This window comes from Oncorhynchus mykiss, chromosome 9, assembly GCF_013265735.2.
Source record: "Oncorhynchus mykiss isolate Arlee chromosome 9, USDA_OmykA_1.1, whole genome shotgun sequence".
NCBI lineage: Eukaryota > Metazoa > Chordata > Actinopteri > Salmoniformes > Salmonidae > Oncorhynchus > Oncorhynchus mykiss.
Window position 1 is genome coordinate 35,853,633 of NC_048573.1, and position 19,683 is coordinate 35,873,315.

The window sequence follows — 19,683 nt, forward strand, 5'->3', positions numbered from 1 at the left end:
GTGGAAAGAACTGAAAACTGCTGTTCACAAATGCTCTCCATCCAACCTCACTGAGCTCGAGCTGTTTTGCAAGGAGGAATGGGAAAAAAATTCAGTCTCTCGATGTGCAAAACTGATAGAGACATACCCCAAGCGACTTACAGCTGTAATCGCAGCAAAAGGTGGCGCTTCATCTTTTTAAGTGGGAGAACTTGCACAATTGGTGGCTGACTAAATACTTTTTTGCCCCACTGTATGTGAACAATAAAGGCTCTTGTGGGGAGAGAGTCACGCATGAAGGCTGAAGAACTGCTGAAGTACTCTTTCTCTGTCTGGGTTGAGTTGAGTTTGAGTTTCTGTCTTGTGCTGCAGAATGCATGAACACTTGAGGGTTACTGAAATGAGTCTCTGTATTTCTCTCTCTCGCTCTCATTCTCTATCTGTGGGTAGATACGTGTTGTAAGGTTCCTCACTTGGCCATTGTCTGAACTGTTTCTTTCTCGCTCTCCTTCTCCCTCTCTCTCTGTTAGGTGGTGAGTGCTCTTGAGTCCAACCCCACAGCGAAGCGTACTCAGCTGCACCACAAGTTTGAGCAGGTCATTGCTCTGGTGGAGGACAACATCTATGAGTGCAGCAGTGAGGCCTGAGTCCCCCTCCACCCAGATTCCAGCCTATTCCCCCTGGCTGCCTCCACCCTACCCGGGGTCCAAGGACCTAGGAAACCCCCAGTCCGTCTACCCTCCACATATTCCTTCTGTTTATAGAGCCCAAAGACGGAAAGGAACTCTTTGCTTTAAGAAAGATTTTGCTTTAAGACTGGAAGCGATGTCAGCTTGAGCTTTACTGTACCACCCCTAACCCAAGACTGCCTTAGAAACCTGATTGGGAGCACTGTACCATGGATTAAGAAATGTCCTAAGAAACGTACCTTGTATTGAGCAATTGCTTTAGATACCGAGAAATTGATACCCACGTCCCTTATATCAAATATAGAATCTCTGGATCCTCCCTTTTGACTGTGTTGACTCTTCTATTCACACATGGATATAACCCCAAGCTGGTTTCCTGCTTATTCACACCTGGCTTAAATCTCACTCTGGTTTCACACTGCTTTGACCTGAAGCATAGTGGAGTTAGAGGAGGCACTTGGAGATGGACCTCATTCTGGATGACGTCACCGCCTCTGGGACCTGGATCCCCGGCAACCATCTTACGCACTGACCCCCTTTTTCTAGGGGGATGAGCCAATGATGCACTGTACTGTATGATACATGTCCATAGCAATATTTATAGCTGAGTTATAGCTTTCTGAGTGGCCTGTTCAATGATATGTGAATGAGAAACTCCTCCCATCTTCTTGTAACCTGCACTGTTCTCAGGTTTGATTGGTGGAATGGGCAAAGAACTCCACCGGTGCTTTGAACTACAAGTCCCAATGGGCTTTGCAAGTTGGTGATGGGTTATGGAGGAGTAGAGAGTATAATTAGGTGATTTATTTAGTGTGTTTCATGTGCCAGACCTGCTTGCAAAGAGACTGGACTCTATATAATTACATTGGATGTGTTCTTGTGAAGACAGGTTGATCTGTTTTGGAAGTGACTGAGAACGAAGATTGATTATGACCAAGCGGGAAATTTAGAGTAGAACTATGACCTTCAGTTAATCAAAGAGGAAGAACTGTTTGACATGACTGTACTTGTGATGCCAAAATGACTTGTCTATTGTCAGAGTTTGTGAAAGTAAATGCTATTACAAAGCTTTAATATAGTATAAAATGTTATGAAATGTCAGTTTCGTAATCATATTTCAATTCCTGTTTTCATCAATAACAAGGGCTCGATTCAATCAAATCCGCTTTAGCCAACATCCGCATAGCGGTTGTTTTGGCGGTATGGGAACTGAGTTCGAGCTGTCATATCCACAAGTGGCTCCTGGCATTATACCTAAAGCGGACATTGCCATTCGCTGCACAAGTTGCATTAACGAAAATCCCATGCAGCCTTATTTACAAATTTTAACACTGGATTGTGAGATATAATCTACACCTGAATTAGGATGATAGAAATGCTCATGATTTCATTGGATGATTTATAAATTTGAGCATAATTATTTCTATATAGCCTACATTTTCTCATTCTGAACTTCTAGCGCTTTGGCTTTCATGGCAACGATCGCAAGAGCAGCTGCTCACCGATTAGACAGCTCTAGCAGTTTCACCTCTGACATTGCCAAAACATCTGCTATGCGGGTGTCTGCTATCGCCAGTTAATGCTTGATCTGACTGAATCTAGGCCCTGGTCCTATGTAAACTGAGAAAAGTTCAGCAAAGTGACATTTTTTAACCACAGGGCAGCAATGTACTGTAGTGTTTTGTTTGTGCTGTCTTGATTGGTTGTGCATACCACCCAACAACCCAATGGGCATCTGGACTTTTTCTGAATGGCTAGTACTGTAAATGCTCCCATATGAAAGAAACAGCTATGAAAAAGAAAGGTCTCATATTTTTATCGTCATTTTAATTCCAGGACATTTAACAACTTTATTTCCACGTCACGTACAACATCCTAATCTTTACATTATTAACACTAGTCCTGTCTCCAGAGCTTTTAAACATACACGCATACACACACGCACACTAACACACACACTCTCAGGAGGTGTCTTCTTTCTGCAGAGGTTCTATGCAGGTCCATTTGTTTACATTCAGGACCTTTTCCGAGCCAAGTGTTAAGAACTAACCCGTTCAGCCTCATCATGGGAAAGACACCGAAACCAGGGGAGAGCTCTCCTCAATGCTTTATGGTAGGCACAATCTAAACCAATTTAAAACGTATTTTACCCTAAGTATTAATTTAAAAAATGGATACTTTAAAGTGTATTTAAGGGGCATAAGCTGAACAATTATGTAAACAAAAGTTGCCATACGTTTTTTTTTATATTGTGGCATTTGAAGGTTTCACTTCAACACTAAATTATTGTATGTGTTTTAATGGGAGGGGAGCCCATGGAACGTGTTTAGTTGGACAGCCACCAAAATGACACCCAAAGGTGCTGCTTAAAGTGCTTGAGGTAGAAGTCAAGATGCACTAACCACAGACCTGATATCAGACAATGCAACCCCTATTCCTAACCATAAGGGGAGTAAAATAATCTGACTCTTTATCAGTGGTTTGAGGCAACTTCTACCAACTCCAGTAAACGATTGATGAAGCCAACTAAGCACTGTTTCTTGGTTTGTTATGCTTTGGTCACATTGAGGGATATATGTACAGGTACAACAGGCACACCCATGCAGTGCAGACAGAGGTAAATCGAGAAAATTGGCCTATCGGAGGCTGCTGCTTGGCGGTGGGTCCACAGATGGGCTGGGACAGGTAAGGAGTCAGGCTTTATGGGTCGTAGGTCAGGCAGGAGCCACCTGGCTGGCGGAGATGGAGGAGGCCTGTGTTTTGGAGGAGGCGGTGGAGGTCTCCTCCTCACCGAATGGGTTCTTCCCGCAACACACTATGGTCAACATGCAGTTCCTGAACTGGAGAAGGGAGGAGAGGGAAGGTTTTTCACACACACGTCTATCTATGTCCGCTTTATGTAGACAGACACACACACACACACACTCTGCTTGGGGTTACCTGTCTGTTGAGTAGAATGTAGATTATTGGGTTGTAGAGGGCAGCACTCTTGGCAAAGAAGGCTGGGATGGTCATCATGACAGGGCCAAAGTTGGTGCCCTGATTGGCAAAGATGTACCAGGCCACAGTGGCATAGGGCATCCAGCACACCAGATACGAGATGACCATGACGATCACCATACGGGTCACTTCTTTCTCTGCCCTCTGAGTGGTCTCTGACTCCTGCTGCAGGGCTGCCGCCTGAATGGACAGACACACACAGAGTGCTTTGACATGAGCCCTAACTGGAGATATATTAGTCCTGTGTGTTTACCGATACTCAGTGACCGTGTGTGTGGTCGTACCGCGCGGACGGTGCAGAGCAGACGGCCGTAGCAGAAGCCGATGATGACCAGAGGGATGGAGAAGTGGAGGGTGAACATGTAGATGACAAAGGAGGTGTTTCCCAGCTCAGGCGTCGGGGTGTAGTAGTCAATCCCACAGGAACACTGCATGCCCTCTGGGATGTACCTACAAACATTCACCTCATATTTTTGTTTGGAAATGTAATATACAGAAGTATTGCCCCTGAGGTCTACCAGCCATCAGCCCATTCCCTGTTCTTAAGGTGACATTTAAGGTAAGACTAGTAGGAGATGCTATTTGGAGGGTATTTAGAGGGTTACCTACCTGGACCAGCCACACAATGGAGGTAGAGCACAGGTGAGAGACATGATCCAGGTGAAGGCCACGCCCACAATGGCGTGCCTCTCATTGAAGCGGAAGTTGGTCATTGGTTTACACACCACGATATAGCGCTCGATGGCCAATACCACCAGAGACCAAAGGGCGATCTCCCCTGAGAGAGACACAGCATGTTAGAGAGACATACACAGTATAAATGCACATGTGCAGAAACTATTCAGACAGTTAAGGAATATTGGACACAGGCAGAAAACTTAACAGTGAACACAGGCTACTGTATCTAAAAGTACACAGGGTATAGTGAGTGAGTTCCAAGAATATTGGCAAATACAGTTATATGATCTCATTTATATTGATATGATAACTACCGTAGGTCCTACTTCAACACAGAGCTTAATGTATTCATTATATAAGGTCTATACATCTGCAGTTATTAAATACCTTTCCCCCACCCCCCCAGTCACAGAACACAGGTGTGTAAAAGAGGTGCAAATATACATATTATAGGGCGGCAGGTAGCCTAGTGGAGCAAGGCACTTAACCCTAGTGTTCTGTATGTCCTTACATTAAACTCATTGAGTTCAAGGTACATTGAGGTGACACCTGAAAAAAGTTGGGCACCCCTTTAGGTAAAATATCCTCTTAACCACAGATCTAAAATCAAATTCCCTAAAGCCTAACCATAACCATTATGGGAACAAACATATCTTATCCTGTAGCTTGCGACAACTTCTACCTAACCTAAGGCTCCACCGTGACTTACCTCCCATAGTGGCAAAGAATCCTTCAATGTTACAGCCGGTGACCCCCAGGAAGAAGTATCCCTGTAGGGCTGTTGCCAGAGTCACAGTGAAGCCTCCCACCACCATGAAGAGGTCAGCCACAGCCAGATTCAACAGGATGTAGTTCAAGGGGGTCCGTAGCTTCTTGTGCTGCACCGTGACATAGAGCGTAAGGAAGTTGACGGGGAAGGCTGTTATGATGAGAAAGATCATGTAGGCAGCGAGGAGCGAGTACTTCCAGGGTGGAGCTAGGTAGTACTGAGGGTGCTCAAAGGGGCTCCTCACCACCCCTGTCTTGTTAGACATGGGCACGTAGAAGTTTGGGCCCTCTGTGCCATTCATGGCGACGGCTGTTGGGGTGTGTGTGTGTGTTTCTGTTTGTCTATGTGTCTCTACAGGAGTTTGTGTCTTTCTCTATCCTCTCTGGTATTTGGAGAGAGGAAAGAGAAAGCACTATGCCTTCTACGAGAGGAGCTATTTCTAGCTGGAAGGTTGGATAGATAGATGGAGGAAATAGATCCTAGTGATGAGAAGTGGTGTGCTCTGCCCCCCCCCCGAGGCGGGCACAGACCCTTTTAAGAGCTTCTCTCTTAGGATTAGGGACGTGCATGGAACTCAGCATGGTGTCAGCATAGGCAGATTTAGGACACACACACACACACACAGTAATTCATGAGAAAAACATCTAGGACATATACTGTATACTCGAGGGTTATCCTATGATGATTTCATCATCACAAGTGTGTCATAAACAAGTTTGCTAAGGAGAGAGTGTTACTACAGGAGGCTGACGAAGACCAATGCAATTTATAGACTTCTTCTCAAATAGCACATATGACTCTGGCAAAAAGTAGTGCACTAGGAAACATGGTGTCATCAGAGATTTACATTATCCTAGATGTCAAGAGGCTACTGTACCAGTCTGCTAGTGCAGACCGACATGTCAAACATTTTTCTATATATCATGTTCCAGACAGTTATTTCATGGACGGTCTACATTCCCTGTTGGTGTAAATCTGTGTGAGAGGCTCTGTGTAATCTGATCCTGTTAATCCTATTGGGTTGATCGGCTAAAGACGCACTTTTGTTACGGACTATAATGATCGTCATAACCTCGTCACTCAAATAACGTACACTACCATTCAAAAGTTTAGGGTCACTTAGAAATCTCCCTGTTTTTGAAAGAAAAGCACATTTTATGTCCATTAAAATAACATCAAATTGATCAGAAATACAGTTTAGACAAGTCAGTTAAGAATATATTCTTATTTACAATGACGGCCTAGGTTAACTGCCTTGTTTAGGGATTTTTACCTTGTCAGCTCGGGGATTCGAGCTAGCAACCTTTCAGTTCCTGGCCCAACGCTCTAACTACTATGCTACCTACCGCCCCTCAACATTTAACATTTAACAAGGCCGGGATCGCGGAGTCGCCTCATCACTGTTGACGTTGAGACTGGTGTTTTGCGGGTACTATTTAATGAAGCTGCCAGTTGAGGACTTGTGAGGCATCTGTTTCTCAAACTAGACACTCTAATGTACTTGTCCTCTTGCTCAGTTGTGCACCGGGGCCTCCCACTCTTCTTTCTATTCTGGTTAGTTTGCGCTGTTCGGTGAAGGGAGTAGTACACAGCGTTGTACCAGATCTTCAGTTTCTTGGCAATTTCTCGCATCGCCTTCATTTCTCAGAACAAGAATAGACTGACAAGTTTCAGAAGAAAGGTCTTTGTTTCTGGCCATTTTGAGCCCATAAAAGCTGACGCTCCAGATACTCAAGTAGTCTAAAGGCCAGTTTTATTGCTACTTTTTATCAGCACAATAGTTTTCAGCTGTGCTAACACAATTGCAAAAGAGTTGTTTTCAATGATCAATTAGCCTTTTAATATGATAAACTTGAATTAGCTAACACAACGTGCCATTGGAACACAGGAGTGATGGTTGCTGATAATCGGCCTCTGTACGCCTATGTAGATATTCCATTAAAAAATCTGCAGTTTCCAGGTACAATAGTCATTTACAACATTAACAATGTCTACACTGTATTTCTGATCGGGTGTGAGCATATGGGCGGAATATTCCTCAGAAGAGCAAGAGAGAAACTCCTTTTTCAATCAGACTGGACTTTCGATGAAAGCCATGTAACTGATTCCAGATCAGCATACAATCGAACATAAATATTTACTGGCTGGATTATAACCAAGTAGAAATGTTGATAAAATATATTAATAAACTGGGAGATGGATTAAGTGATTCTAAACCAGTTTGCGGAGGTCAGTTGGGTTCATCGATCGGCAGTCAGCAGTAGAGAGAGCAGTTAAGCTGAAGCTCTCTGGCAGCTTATAGTCTTCACTGTGGAACATCTAGATTAGAGGAAACACAGCAGAGAAGACAGGATGAATGGGTCAGAGAACACAGCACCAGGCAGAGGAGGGATTCCCATAGATAGCAACACAACATCTAGCACTACCGCTAGCAACATTTGGTAAAAGACACTTCTGGTAAAAAAAACACGAAACACAAAAATAAGTTAAACATAAAAGCGGCACATATTGATGCTGACAGCAGGCAGTAAGGAGCGGTAGTACTCTCACTGAAGGGGTTTAGGCCAGGGCTTGAGCAGGACATCCCTGCTGCTCATAGACCTCAGCACAGAGCGACTCACCACCACTGGGACATAGTCAGACCCACCCTTCTGTAAAGGGAAACTGAGTCTTTCCATTCATACTCTCCTGTTAGTTTCCCTCCTCCCTCTCTTCCACCTTTCTAACCACCCTCTCACTCCTCACTTTCCATATCCTTCCCTCTTTCTGTCCCTCCCTCCTCAACTCAAAACTGAGTTTGGCCATGAAGATGTCCTCCTTTGTGTCTTCCGTGCCATCATCCAGCTTCAGGGACTGGGATTCTGACACCGTTAAGGACTCACTCGTAGACGTGCACAATACTTCTGCTCCCTGCTTTCTTACACACATTTAAGTCATACACCATTAACAGACCCATGCCACCACTTTGAGCATTTTAACACCAAAGAAAAACAAAGACACTGAAATGCACAACATTTCACCCTCAGAGCTCAGCCAGTAAGAGTGACGGAGAGAGTAGACTACTAAAGGTCAGTCAGTGAGTTAGTCAGCATGTAGTTTCTAGGAAAAGCCGTGGCCACCGTGCCCTTGTGGCAGGCAGGCTAATGCAGGTTAATCCCAGACAGAGAGGTCTCTGAGGTGTTAGTGTCATTAAACTGAGAGAGAAGATTCCCTCTAACCCTATTAACTCTCACCGCTAAGATGACTTAGGCCTGACAGCTTATGCTGCTCGGCAGAAATTAAATCAGTGCCAAGAAATACTTGGATTACTACCTTCTCAGAACACACACCTCAGCACTGACACATACACATACTGTATGTAATGTGTGTATGTATGGAAACGTGTACGAGCACACAACCTTAACATACAGATTATTCCCATTAGCTAAAAGTGGTCATGAGAAATGTGTTGATTTTAGTGGTGTACACTGCATAAGGTAATGGATACCCCTACTGCGGCATTCCTGTCGATGCGAGGGACCTCCGGGGCAATGACAGACACAGCCTCCTCATCACCAATACCCTCGTCCAGGTAGAACTGCGACAGAGGTAGGACCTTTACAGTACAGTGACACATTAATAACACACCTTGGAACCAAACATCAATCACAAAGAGACGGGTGTCAACCTACCGTATGACGATGCCGTGTAGATCAAGGGCTGTTTGCAGTTGATACACACACTGCCCTGGCTGTCCAGCAGGGGGTTGTTGGTGGAGCAGCGCACATGGAGATCAGGTCCTGGGTTACACACCTTTGTGAATATACACAAACGTATAAGATACACACTCCACAAAAAAATTAAAAATTAAGTGCCTTCAGAAAGTATTCACACACCTTTTCCACATTTCGGCGTTTTACAGCTTGAATTTAAAATGGGTTCAATTGAGATTTTTTACCCCATAATGTCAAAGTGGAATTATGTTTTTCGAAATGTTTACAAATTAATAACACATTTAAAGCTAAAATGTTTTGAGTAAATAAGTAACCATTTTGTTATGGCAAGCCTAAGTACAGGAGTAAAAATTTGCTTAACAAGTCACATAGTAAGTTGTATGGATTCACTCTGTGTGTTTAACATGATTTTTAAATGACTACCTCATCTCTGTACCCCACACATATAAGAATAACAGTTATATGTAGTGGAGTTACTTTTAGTCATTTCCATATTAATTCAACATTTACCAATCATTTTTTTTTGGCAAGATCCATATATATGTCATTTTCATTCATGTTATAATATATTAACATTAGATTCATATCTGTAAGGTCTATAAATCGCATAATTTAGTGGAATTAAATTGGCCTGTGTGTATTTTATTTATCCAACAAAACAATCACGTGCAAAACATACAGCGGTTATTTTGTGAGGGATTTCTCCTGCAACTCCTCATTTGGTTGCTGCTGGAGTAAAACATGTGCTTTTATAAGTACATTCATTACGCAACAATTCGAAATGCAATTGCGTGTTAAAACTGTTTGGGTGCATGATAAAAAAGAGCTACTATTTTTATTTCTCAACTGGTAATTTAAGCGGTCTCCCATTCACCATTCAAGCATAGGCAACAGGCTATAAACGCTTCACCCACAACTTTACAATGTGAGCTGAAGGCAGTATCCATTTTAAAAACATACTTAATTGTTTGAAACCTGAATGTTTTATTTCATATTATGACGCATGTCTATGGGCAAAATCTGACCATGAAAGCAATTATTTTATTAAGACTTCATAGGCGGCGCGTGAGTTTCAAGCTTGGGGAAGCATACAAATCATTCTACCATATCTACAATTCTGCGTGCCAGTTATGATTTTCATATGTGCTTTTTCTTGGAACAGATTCATTTCAATAATAACATTTTAGTTTCTCAAAATCATTGTCATGCGGTTCATCATAAAAAGTTCAAAGTCAACTAAAGAAATGAGCACATGGAACTCATAGCCTATAGGCCAATGTAGCAGTATAACTTCCATCTTTTACACTCAGGATTGGTGATTATCGACGGGGAGATTGTAAGAAAGATTTATAAATAGCTTACTGTGAGGAACTATAGTTTTAATACATTATTAGTCGAATTTGCATGTAAAAAAAAAATGGAATCACTTTCCTACATTTCTGTGCAGCAGGCCAGGTACTTCTTATGCATACTCAGGTTCGCACGCCCCCTCAACATTATCAGGACAGAGAAATCAGACATGCTCATAGGGTGGCAGGTAGCCTAGCGGTTAAGAGCGTTGAGCCAATAACTGAAAGGCTGCTGGTTTGAATCCCTGAGCAGACTAGGTGAAAAATCTGTCGATGTGCCCTTGAGCAAGGCAGTCAACACTAATTGTTCCTGTAAGTCGCTCTGGATAAAAGTGTGTGCTAAAAAAATTTTACATTTTTTTTTAAAGAGGCTATTTATCTTCGATTCCACTGTGGATAAGTCATGCTTTCTGGTGAAGTATTTCAGTATAGGAGTGATTATATGTTACGGTGCGTGAATGAGGACCCAAAAGCGAATTAACGTAAACAGAGCTTCTTTAATAACAAAACAAACGTAGGCTCAGATGGACCGGCAGATTCCGACAGGACAGGACAAGGTTGCAGCAAACATGACGATAGTCTGGTTCAGGCATGAATAACACAAACAAGAATCCGACAAGGACAGGAGCAGGAACAGAGAGAGATATAGAGACCTAATCAGAGGGAAAAAGGGAACAGGTGGGAAAAGAGGTGACGAGGTAGTTAGGAGGAGACAAGGAACAGCTGGGGGAAAGAGGGGGAGAAAAGGTAACCTAATAACGACCAGCAGAGGGAGACAGGGTGAAGGGAAAGGACAGAAACAAGACACAACATGACAATACATGACATTATATTATGCAAAGTGTTGGTCCTATATTTCATGAGCTGAAATTAAAGATCCCAGAAATATTCCATATGCACAAAAAGGTTATTTTTCTCAAATGTTGTGCACAAATTTGTTTAAATCCCTATGAGTGAGCATTTCTCCTTTGCCAAGATAATCCTGATGGGTGTGGCATTTCAAGAAGTTGATTAAACAGCATCATTACACAGGCACACCTTGTGCTGGGGACAATAAAATGCCACTCTAAAATGTGCAGTTTTGTCACACAACACAATGCCACAGATGTCTGCAATTGGCATGCTGACTGCAGGAATGTCCACCAGAGCTGTTGCCAGAGAATTTTGTGTTAATTTCTCTACCATAAGCCGCCTCCAACATCGTTGTACACAACCGCAACGCCGTATGGCGTTGTTGGGTGAGCTGTTTGCTGATGTCAACATTGTAAACAGAGTGCTCCATGGTGGCGGTGGGGTTATGGTATAGGCAGGCATAAGCTACGGACCACAAACACATTTGCATTTTATCTATGGCAATTTGAATGCTCAGAGATACTGTGACGAGAACCTGAGGCCCATTGTTATGCCATTTGTCCGTCGCCATCACCTGATGTTTCAGTCTGATAATGCACAGCCCCATGTCGCAAGGATCTGTACACAATTCCTGAATGCTGAAAATGTCCCCGTTTTTCCATGGCCTGCATACTCACCAGACATGTCACCCATTGAGCATGTTTGGGATGCTCTAGATCGACATGTACAACAGCGTGTTTCAGTTTCCGCCAATATATACCTACTTCGCACAGCCATTGAAGAGGAGTGGGGCAACATTACACAGGCCATAATCAACAGCCTGATCAACTCTATGTAAAGGAGATGTGTAGCGCTGCATGAGGCAAATGGTGGTCACACACACAGGTATCTGTGACCTTAATGCATTCCCATCATGTGCAATTCATCGATTAGGCAATAATTGAATTCATTTCAATTGACTGATTTCCTTAAATGTACTGTAACTCAGTAAAATGTTGGACATGTTGCATTTATATTTTCCTTCAGTATACTTCCCTATTGGACCCACCACTATGCCATTTCTCTCCTGTTCTATTGGTTTTCATGTCAACTTTATTTTGTTGTCCAGAAGCCAAAGGCACAATTCTAGTCATATATACAACCCAACCTAGATGTTGCATCTTTAGTTCCCCCCTCTTTCTAAGTTGCTAACAGAGATTTTAATCTTTGTCACATTTGTAATTGCTATATTTGCGCAGAATGTTTGTGTTTCCCCCAAATTGCATTATTGGCTGCTTCAATACATGAGTTACATGTTCTGTTAAGCACACCAAAGCATATGGGTCCGGTAAATTTCTCAACTGGCCGGTAAATTAAAATCTTACCGGTCACGTTGTCCGGCGCCACATTTTCCTAACAGAAACCCTGGTGTGCACGCATGCAAAGACACACACACCTGGTTGAAGTGGTTTGGAGCAGACGGTAAGGCTACCCAGGTCCATGGTCTCCTGGAAGCGAGAGGGTCTGGCCAGCTCAAACTCTCCCGGGGTTCTGCTCTGCTTAGCCAACGCATACAGAGTGTTACTGAGACCCACCATCAAGGACAACAAGGTGCTACAGGTAGAAATTGCCCTTAGCAACAGATCTGGGGTCAGCATACCCTCTTCAAATTATACCCTAACTATTAGGCTAGGAAATGGAAAACTGAACTTAGATCAGTGCCTACTGGAAACTTCTTCAGAACTCCAGAACAGGAAGTGTAGATCAAGACAGAACTGGGCACGCAATTGATTGTACATACTGTACACTCATCAGAGCTGTGTATGTATGCTAAGCATAGCCATTGTTGCCAGAAACCACAATCCCCAGTCAATACTCTGTTTTGCTCTGTGATGGGTGTACTGATCCTCTCTAAAATAACTACCTTGGCTTTTTGTTTAAAAGTGCTGTGAGTAGAGGAATTTATACTTGTAAGTGTTTGTGTATTCATCCTTGCATGTGTGTGTTTGAGCAGAGGAAATTGCTGCCTGTTTGTATAGATGAAGATTGTTGTGCACTGAGGGACCTCTAAGAAAGGCAACACTAGGTCAATGACTTGCAGCTGCAGAAGCCCTATAACTGATATTCATCTACTAGCTCCAACAGCTCTCCTCTCCTCTGTCCCAGCGTCAGTATTGGAATTGTTAATCAATTTATCTCCTCCTGTTGTGTGTTGTTTAGCAGTGTTTTCCATGACATTGTGCCGTGTTATTCCGTCCAGAGTCCGCTAAACTCATAAATCCCAGTTCAAAGTTTTCCAAGCGGCACCAGAGAGGATGGTAAAAGTAGAAAAGAGTAGAAAAAAGAGAGAGAGTGTTGGTGCCAGTGAACAAACAGATTAGAGGAAACCAAGTGAAGTAAAAGGGAGATGGCCAGGAAGAGGCACATCCTCTTCCTGGCGTGTGTGTGTGTGTGTGTGTGTGTGTGTGTGTGTGGTAATCAGTGGGTTTGTTTTGGTTAGTGAGGATGTGCCTCTTCCTGGCGTCTTCTCTTCCTGCCCATCTCTTGGCTGCGCTGGGCTGTTTCCTCTAATCTGTTTGTTCACTGGCACCAACACTCTCTCTCTTTTTCTACTTTACCTTCTCCCTCTCTGTGCATCAACTAAAACAAAACATTTAAAGGTGACATTTGACACATGGATTTGGCCTTCTGCTTTAGACCGTTGCAACACAAGTCGCAGAAGTAGGCCCCACATTGGAAGGATACACTTTAGTAATGCCCAGTGGTACATCCTTGGTGAGGTTGTGCAGGAAGTACCTGGAGATGTTAAAGAGCGTCTCAGGTATATGAGAGCTGAAGGGTTCATCCTGGAGAGAGGAGAAGGGAGAGAGGAGGGAAATAGAGGGCGGGAAAGGAAGCAGGAAGCTCGACAAGACGGAGCTACTCTTCCTCCAGGGGAAGACATCTCCATCATGATTGAAAAGTCCACAGTGTTTCCCTCCTAGAGTGCAAAGAACCTTGGCGTGACCCTGGACAACACCCTAATCGTTCTCTGCAAACATCAAAGCAGTGACTCACTCCTGCAGGTCATGCTCTACAATATCCGTAGAGTACGACCCTACCTCACACAGGAAGCGGCGCAGTTCCTAATCCAGGCACTTATCATGTCCCGTCTGGAGTACTGCAACTCGCCCCATCAAACCCCTGCAACTTATCCAGAGTGCTGCAGCCCGCTTGGTTTTCAACCTTTTCAAGTTCTCCCATGTCATCCCGCTCCTCCACTGGCTTCCAGTCGAAGAGCACTTCCACTACAAGACCATGATGCTTACCTACAGAGCAGCAAGAGGAACTGCCCCGCCCTACCTTCAGGCTATGCACAAACCCTACAACCCAAACCGAGCACTCCGTTCTGCCACCTCTGGTCTCTTGGCCCTCCCACCCCTAAGGGAGGGCAGCTCCTGCTCAGCCCAGTGCAATCTCTTTTCTGGCACCCCAATGGTAGAGCCAGCTTCCATCTGAAGCTTCCATCTCACGAAAGCACCTGAAACCCTACCTCTTCAAAGAGTATTTTAAATAATTCCCCTCCTCACATTTGCACTTGACCCCCCCCCCTTCTAGCTCTGACTTTGCTGATAGCTACTTTATTGAGGAAAGGTGGACTTATTATGTGGTTGTCCCACCTAGCTTTCTTAAGATGAATGCAATAACTGTAAATTGCTCGGGATAGGAGCATCTGCTAAATGACTAAAATGTAAGGATGGGCGGCAGGGAAAGGGGGCAGAGAGAGACAGAAGGCACACAACATCCATCAGATACACACATCTTTGGGCATCTCTGTAAGGACACAGAGGCACCACGACTCCGTCTCTGCCCCTTTTGCTCCTCTCTCCCTCCCTTGCCCTCCACTTCTTTTCTCTTCCTCGCTCTCTTGCCTTAAACACTAGTCTGAAGATAAAGAATAGCCTGAGCTGCGCCACATCCTCCCTTCACAGCACAGAGCACTTTGCTCACATGGGCTAGGTTAAGAGGCAGGGTGTGTTTATTAGTGTGTAGCGCCAGCTAGCTCCCGCAGTGTTTGATGGCTCATCAAAGCCCTTTGGCCGGGAGAGTTAAAGTGAGATCTATAAGGTTCCTGCTCTGGATTCAATCACAGGGGTTCCTTATTTCAGGGGTGTGACCAGGGTAGAGTACTGTAAAAACAAAGAGAGAGAGAGAGAGAGCACACTGACACAGGCCAGGGATAGTTAAGCCACTGCATACCAGCCTAAAAGGGACAGGGTGCTTATAATCAGACATACACTAGATGACCAAAAGTATGTGGACACCTGCTCATCGAACATCTCCAAAATCATGGGCATTGATATGGAGTTGGTCCCCCCTTTGCTGCTATAACAGCCTCCACTCTTCTCTTCTTCAGCTTCGCAGCTGAGCCATTGTTGCTCCTAGACGTTTCCACTTCACAATACCAGCACTTAAAAAGTTGACCGGGGCAGCTTTGACGATCTGACTTGCTGGAAAGGTGGCATCCTATGACGGTGACACATTGAAAGTCACTGAGCTCTTCAGTAAGGCCATTCTACTGCCAATGTTTGTCTATGGAGATTATGCTCGATTTTATACACCTGTCAGCAACGGGTGTGGTTGAAATAGTCTAAACCAATAATTTAAAGGGGTGTCTCACATACCTTTGATTATATAGTGTACCCCTCAAGAAGGGGTGCTGGTGGGAGGGGTTCAGAGAGTTGACGTCATGGTTGACATGAGTTGGGTTGTAGCAATGGTCATCGGGGCTGTTGTCGACAGAATCTCCAGGAATGTTCTCTCATTGATGGCTTTGCTCTGTATATCTAACCAACTTATGCTTTGCAGCAGTATATTGCTGAATTGGAATGGATTCCAAAAGCATTTTGTATTTCAACTAAGGAACTGAAGGGAATTTAGCCTTCACAGTTTTTGTCTGGCCGTACTGCAAGCTACCATTCTCAACTTTCTCAAAACTGTTATTCTTAACTTCTTAGCTTTTCTTAACTCAACCTTAACCCACTCTTAACTGTACTTACTGGGCTCTACTCTACCTTTAGGCATGGTGAGCATCTTACAGTGTAACGCTGTATAGAGCGGTAAACATGGTAGAGCTCAGCCAGCTGCTGGAAATGCCTGAACTTCTTCAGCGTCTACTCCTTCCTCTCCTAATTTTCTGTTCTTCCCCCCTTTTTAAAGGTAATTTTGAGGCAGGAAAATGTGAAGACTTTCACTAGGTAGACTCCCTTACCCCTAGTGATGTCCAAACACTGCATAGACCGTATCCAGTAATAATACGCAGCCTCATTAAACCTGCTCTTCACCACGGCATTGTGGGTAAGCTGCTTCAACACCTTCACAGCATCACTCTGTCCGCCCGCCTTGTGGAATGCTGTGGGGGGAGGAGAGAAGGAAGTGAAGAGACTTAATTGTAGCGATGGAGGAGGAAAATGCAGGCTTGAGTGGCGCTTAAAGGCAGACTTATCACGCAATATGACGTAGATGCAGAAAGTAAACAGCATAGTGGGATAATTTCCACAACAACTAAGAGCGTTGAAGCGTGAGGCTCAACTTCTCTGCTGGTTTTGGTCCCCTGGTTACCACGCTGTCCACAGCGTGAAGCAGACCTGTGTACCTGCACAGATACTGTGTGAAATGTTGCATCTCGCTCCTCTCAAAATCTCCGTTACTGCTCATGGCAACATCATTTCGCTGAGTCTACCTTTAAAAGGGCTTTCCGGACATGAAGCGGGGCAGAGCTGCCCATACATTTCCAACGGAGCCAGAATTCTATCCAGACGGAGTGATTGATGGTGATCGTGCACGTAAAAGCAGAGGTGGCAAAAATAGGAATCTGCTCTGTTTTGGAGAACTCCGCTCCACCCCATCTCTTCCCGTCTGGACAGCCCTTAACACTGCTTCTATTGCAACAACAGAGATATGCTTTGACAAGTCTAAGAAATCTCCTTGAGATTCAACCTTATAGGAGCCAACACCTTTCCCATTACTCTGTCTCATTCTCAGGCTGCCAGAGTTTAACAGCATCACACACTCTCTCTCTCTCGCTACTACACGCCAAGGGCAATTTGTACTTAACGTATACGAGACAATATTTTCACTAACTACAAACAGACGTCTTCTTAAACGAACCCACTCCCAAATGTCAAACAGCATGGCACTTAGCAAGCAGAGCACCAGTAAACATATGTCCTATTCTTCATGCTGCTATCTGTGGCTAATTAAAGCCAGCTTCAGGGAGACAGCCCCTCGGGTGACCCTGTCTGTCCTGCTTAGATGTACAGGAGGTCAGGACATATTAGTAGCTAATATTTATCAGTGCAGCCAGGCGGATAAAACCACAGTCAGCTGCTGCTGCTTAGTGTAAGGACACGAACACTATACAGGCACACACACAAACCACATACCCTCCCCCAAACACACTACACTAACAATGATTAACATGGGCTGTGGTCTGGGCCCACAAAGCTCTGTGATGTAGCTCGGTTACACCACACGTTTGAGTTTGTGAGGAGTTACAGTCGCCAGTCAGCCTTAGCCAGGTGAGGAACTACCAGGCTACTAGACTACAAGGGCCTAAAGGCAATACCAATCACTGTGGTGGTAACACAATACACCATTACGAAAACACAATACAGACAGCACAACACCAGATTACTTCCAGACTGAAACACAACCATGGCTGTTCAACTATATACTCTACAGCAAGACACAGAGAAGAATATTGTGCAAGATCGATTGGATACAGTACAGTAGATAAATATGCATGCAGGGATTCTGATTGTAAATCCATGTGGTGATTACAGTTCTTCAAGTCATAATTAGGAATTCTTGTTGTAGTGCTGATTGGAACCATGCATGGCATGTAATAGTGTTAGCAGTCTGTCTAGCTGTGGATCATGTTTTACAGTGAACAGAGAGAGCAGTGAAGAGGAAGTAGTAAAAAACTACACGGGCCAACCTTTATATGGTTTCCATATGTACCCCATGTTAGGAACTAACATTGCCTTCTAGCCATCTGTGGTATTCTGTGATACGTTGATATAGTTCTGATTCCAGAAGGATCTGAGATATGTCTGGTCAATGTAAGGTGCACAAAATGAGATTTAAAAAAAACTGCTAATGCTAAGAACAATGCTAAGAAGTTTCAACAGACATGGCCTTGGCAAAGTTACTATACCATTTGGGAACATCAAACATTGAGCTCCTGTAACATATGAGTATATTCTCTCTTCACTCCGACCTCTCTGTTCCATCCTCAAAAAGGTTGTTCTCAGCCAGCCACTGAGCGTAAAATTTCTATACCAGAGAGAAAGCCTGGGAGAGAGAGGGGAAGAAGTGTTCATATCACAGATGATCTTGAAAAGGTACATAGATCCACCCTCCAGCCATGCTCCCGGAGAACAGTGAGCAACCCTCCATATTCCACCCCTTCCCCGTGGGCCTGGAAGCAAAGAAAGTCAAAAATATGAAAATAGGTACACTATCGGTCAAAGGTTTTAGAACGCCTACTCATTAAAAGGTTTTTCTTAATTTTTACTATTTTCTACATTGTAGAATAATAATGAAGATATGAAACTATAAAATAACACATATGGAATCATGTAGTAACCAAAAAAATGTTAATCAAATCAAAATGTATTTTGTATTTGACATTCTTCAAATAGCCACCCTCTGCCTTGATGACAGCATTGCACACTCTTGGCATTCTCTCAACCAGATTCACCTGGAATGCCCTTCCAGCAGTCTTGAAGGAGTTCCCACATATGCTGAGCACTTGTTGGCTGGCTTCCCTTCACTCTGCGGTCCGACTCATCCCAAACCATCTCAATTTGGTTGAGGTCTGGGGATTTGTGTGGGGATTGTGGAGGCCAGGTCATCTGATGCAGCACTACATCACTCTCTTTCTTGGTCTAATAGCCCTTACACAGTCTGGAGGTATGTTGAGTCATTTTCCTGTTGAAAAACAAATGATAGTCCCACTAACCAGATGGGAAGGCGTATCACTGCAGAATGCTGTGGTAGCCATGCTGGTTAAGTGTGCCTTGTATTCCAAATAAATCACTGACAGTGTCACCAGCAAAGCACCTCCACACCATAACACCTCCTCCTCCATGCTTTACGGTGGGAAATACACATGTGGAGATCATCCATTCACCCACACTGCATCTCACAAAAACAAGTTGGTTGGAATCAAAAATCTCCAATTTGGACTCCAGACAAAAGGACAGATTTCCACCGGTCTAATGTCCATTGCTTGTGTTTCTTGGCCCAGGCAAGTCTCTTCTTCTTATTGGTGTCCTTCAGTAATGTTTCTTTGCAGATATTTTCCTTATTGACTGACCTTCATGTCTTAAAGTAATGATGGACTGTCGTTTGTCTTTGCTTATTTGATGTGTTCTTGCCATAACATGGACTCTGTCTTTTACCAAATAGGGCTATCTTCTGTATACCCTCCTTCCTTGTCGCAACACAAGTGATTGGTTTAAATTCATTAATAAGGAAAGAAATTTCACAAATTGACTTTTAAGAAGGCACGCCTGTTAATTTAAACGCATTCCAGGTGACTACCTCATGAAGCTGGTTGAGAGAATGCCAAGAGTGTGCAAAGCTGTCAAAGGCAAAAGGGTGGCTATTTGAAGAATCTCAAATATAAA

The 19,683-nt window shown here is 43.9% G+C and overlaps 2 protein-coding genes and 1 long non-coding RNA gene across 3 annotated transcripts in view; 1 reads left to right on the plus strand and 2 right to left on the minus strand.

The window, feature by feature from the left end:
- Positions 1-2,472, plus strand: part of LOC110531973 (plexin-D1) — a 104,093-nt gene extending 101,621 nt beyond the window's left edge. The window contains exon 36 of the mRNA XM_021615522.2: positions 510-2,472. Within this exon, the coding sequence (XP_021471197.2) occupies positions 510-626 (117 nt within the window). The 3' untranslated portion in view covers positions 627-2,472. The remainder of the gene's footprint in view (positions 1-509) is intronic.
- Positions 2,473-2,475: 3 nt separating this feature from the next.
- On the minus strand, positions 2,476-6,192 carry LOC110531974 (rhodopsin). Its single transcript, XM_021615523.2, has 5 exons — positions 5,056-6,192; positions 4,278-4,446; positions 3,953-4,118; positions 3,609-3,848; positions 2,476-3,508 (listed from the first exon to the last, which is right to left on the minus strand). The coding sequence occupies exons 1-5, from the start codon at positions 5,414-5,416 to the stop codon at positions 3,383-3,385; spliced, it is 1,062 nt and encodes a 353-aa protein (XP_021471198.1). The 5' UTR covers positions 5,417-6,192; the 3' UTR covers positions 2,476-3,382.
- An 820-nt stretch (positions 6,193-7,012) lies between these two features.
- On the minus strand, positions 7,013-15,381 carry LOC118936413. Its single transcript, XR_005053232.1, has 4 exons — positions 13,754-15,381; positions 12,465-12,592; positions 8,787-8,907; positions 7,013-8,710 (listed from the first exon to the last, which is right to left on the minus strand). It is a non-coding gene; the product is annotated as an uncharacterized LOC118936413 (long non-coding RNA).
- Positions 15,382-19,683: the final 4,302 nt, after the last annotated feature.

Bases quoted from the DNA above. Each gene is read 5' to 3' on its own strand.
- LOC110531974 (XM_021615523.2), bottom strand. From the start codon at position 5,416: ATGAATGGCACAGAGGGCCCAAACTTCTACGTGCCCATGTCTAACAAG. The intron at 4,119-4,277 runs GTAGGTAACCCT...GAATGTTTGTAG, and splicing joins CCATTGTGTGGCTGGTCCAG to GTACATCCCAGAGGGCATGC. The intron at 3,849-3,952 runs GTACGACCACAC...CTGTCCATTCAG, and splicing joins TGCTCTGCACCGTCCGCGCG to GCGGCAGCCCTGCAGCAGGA.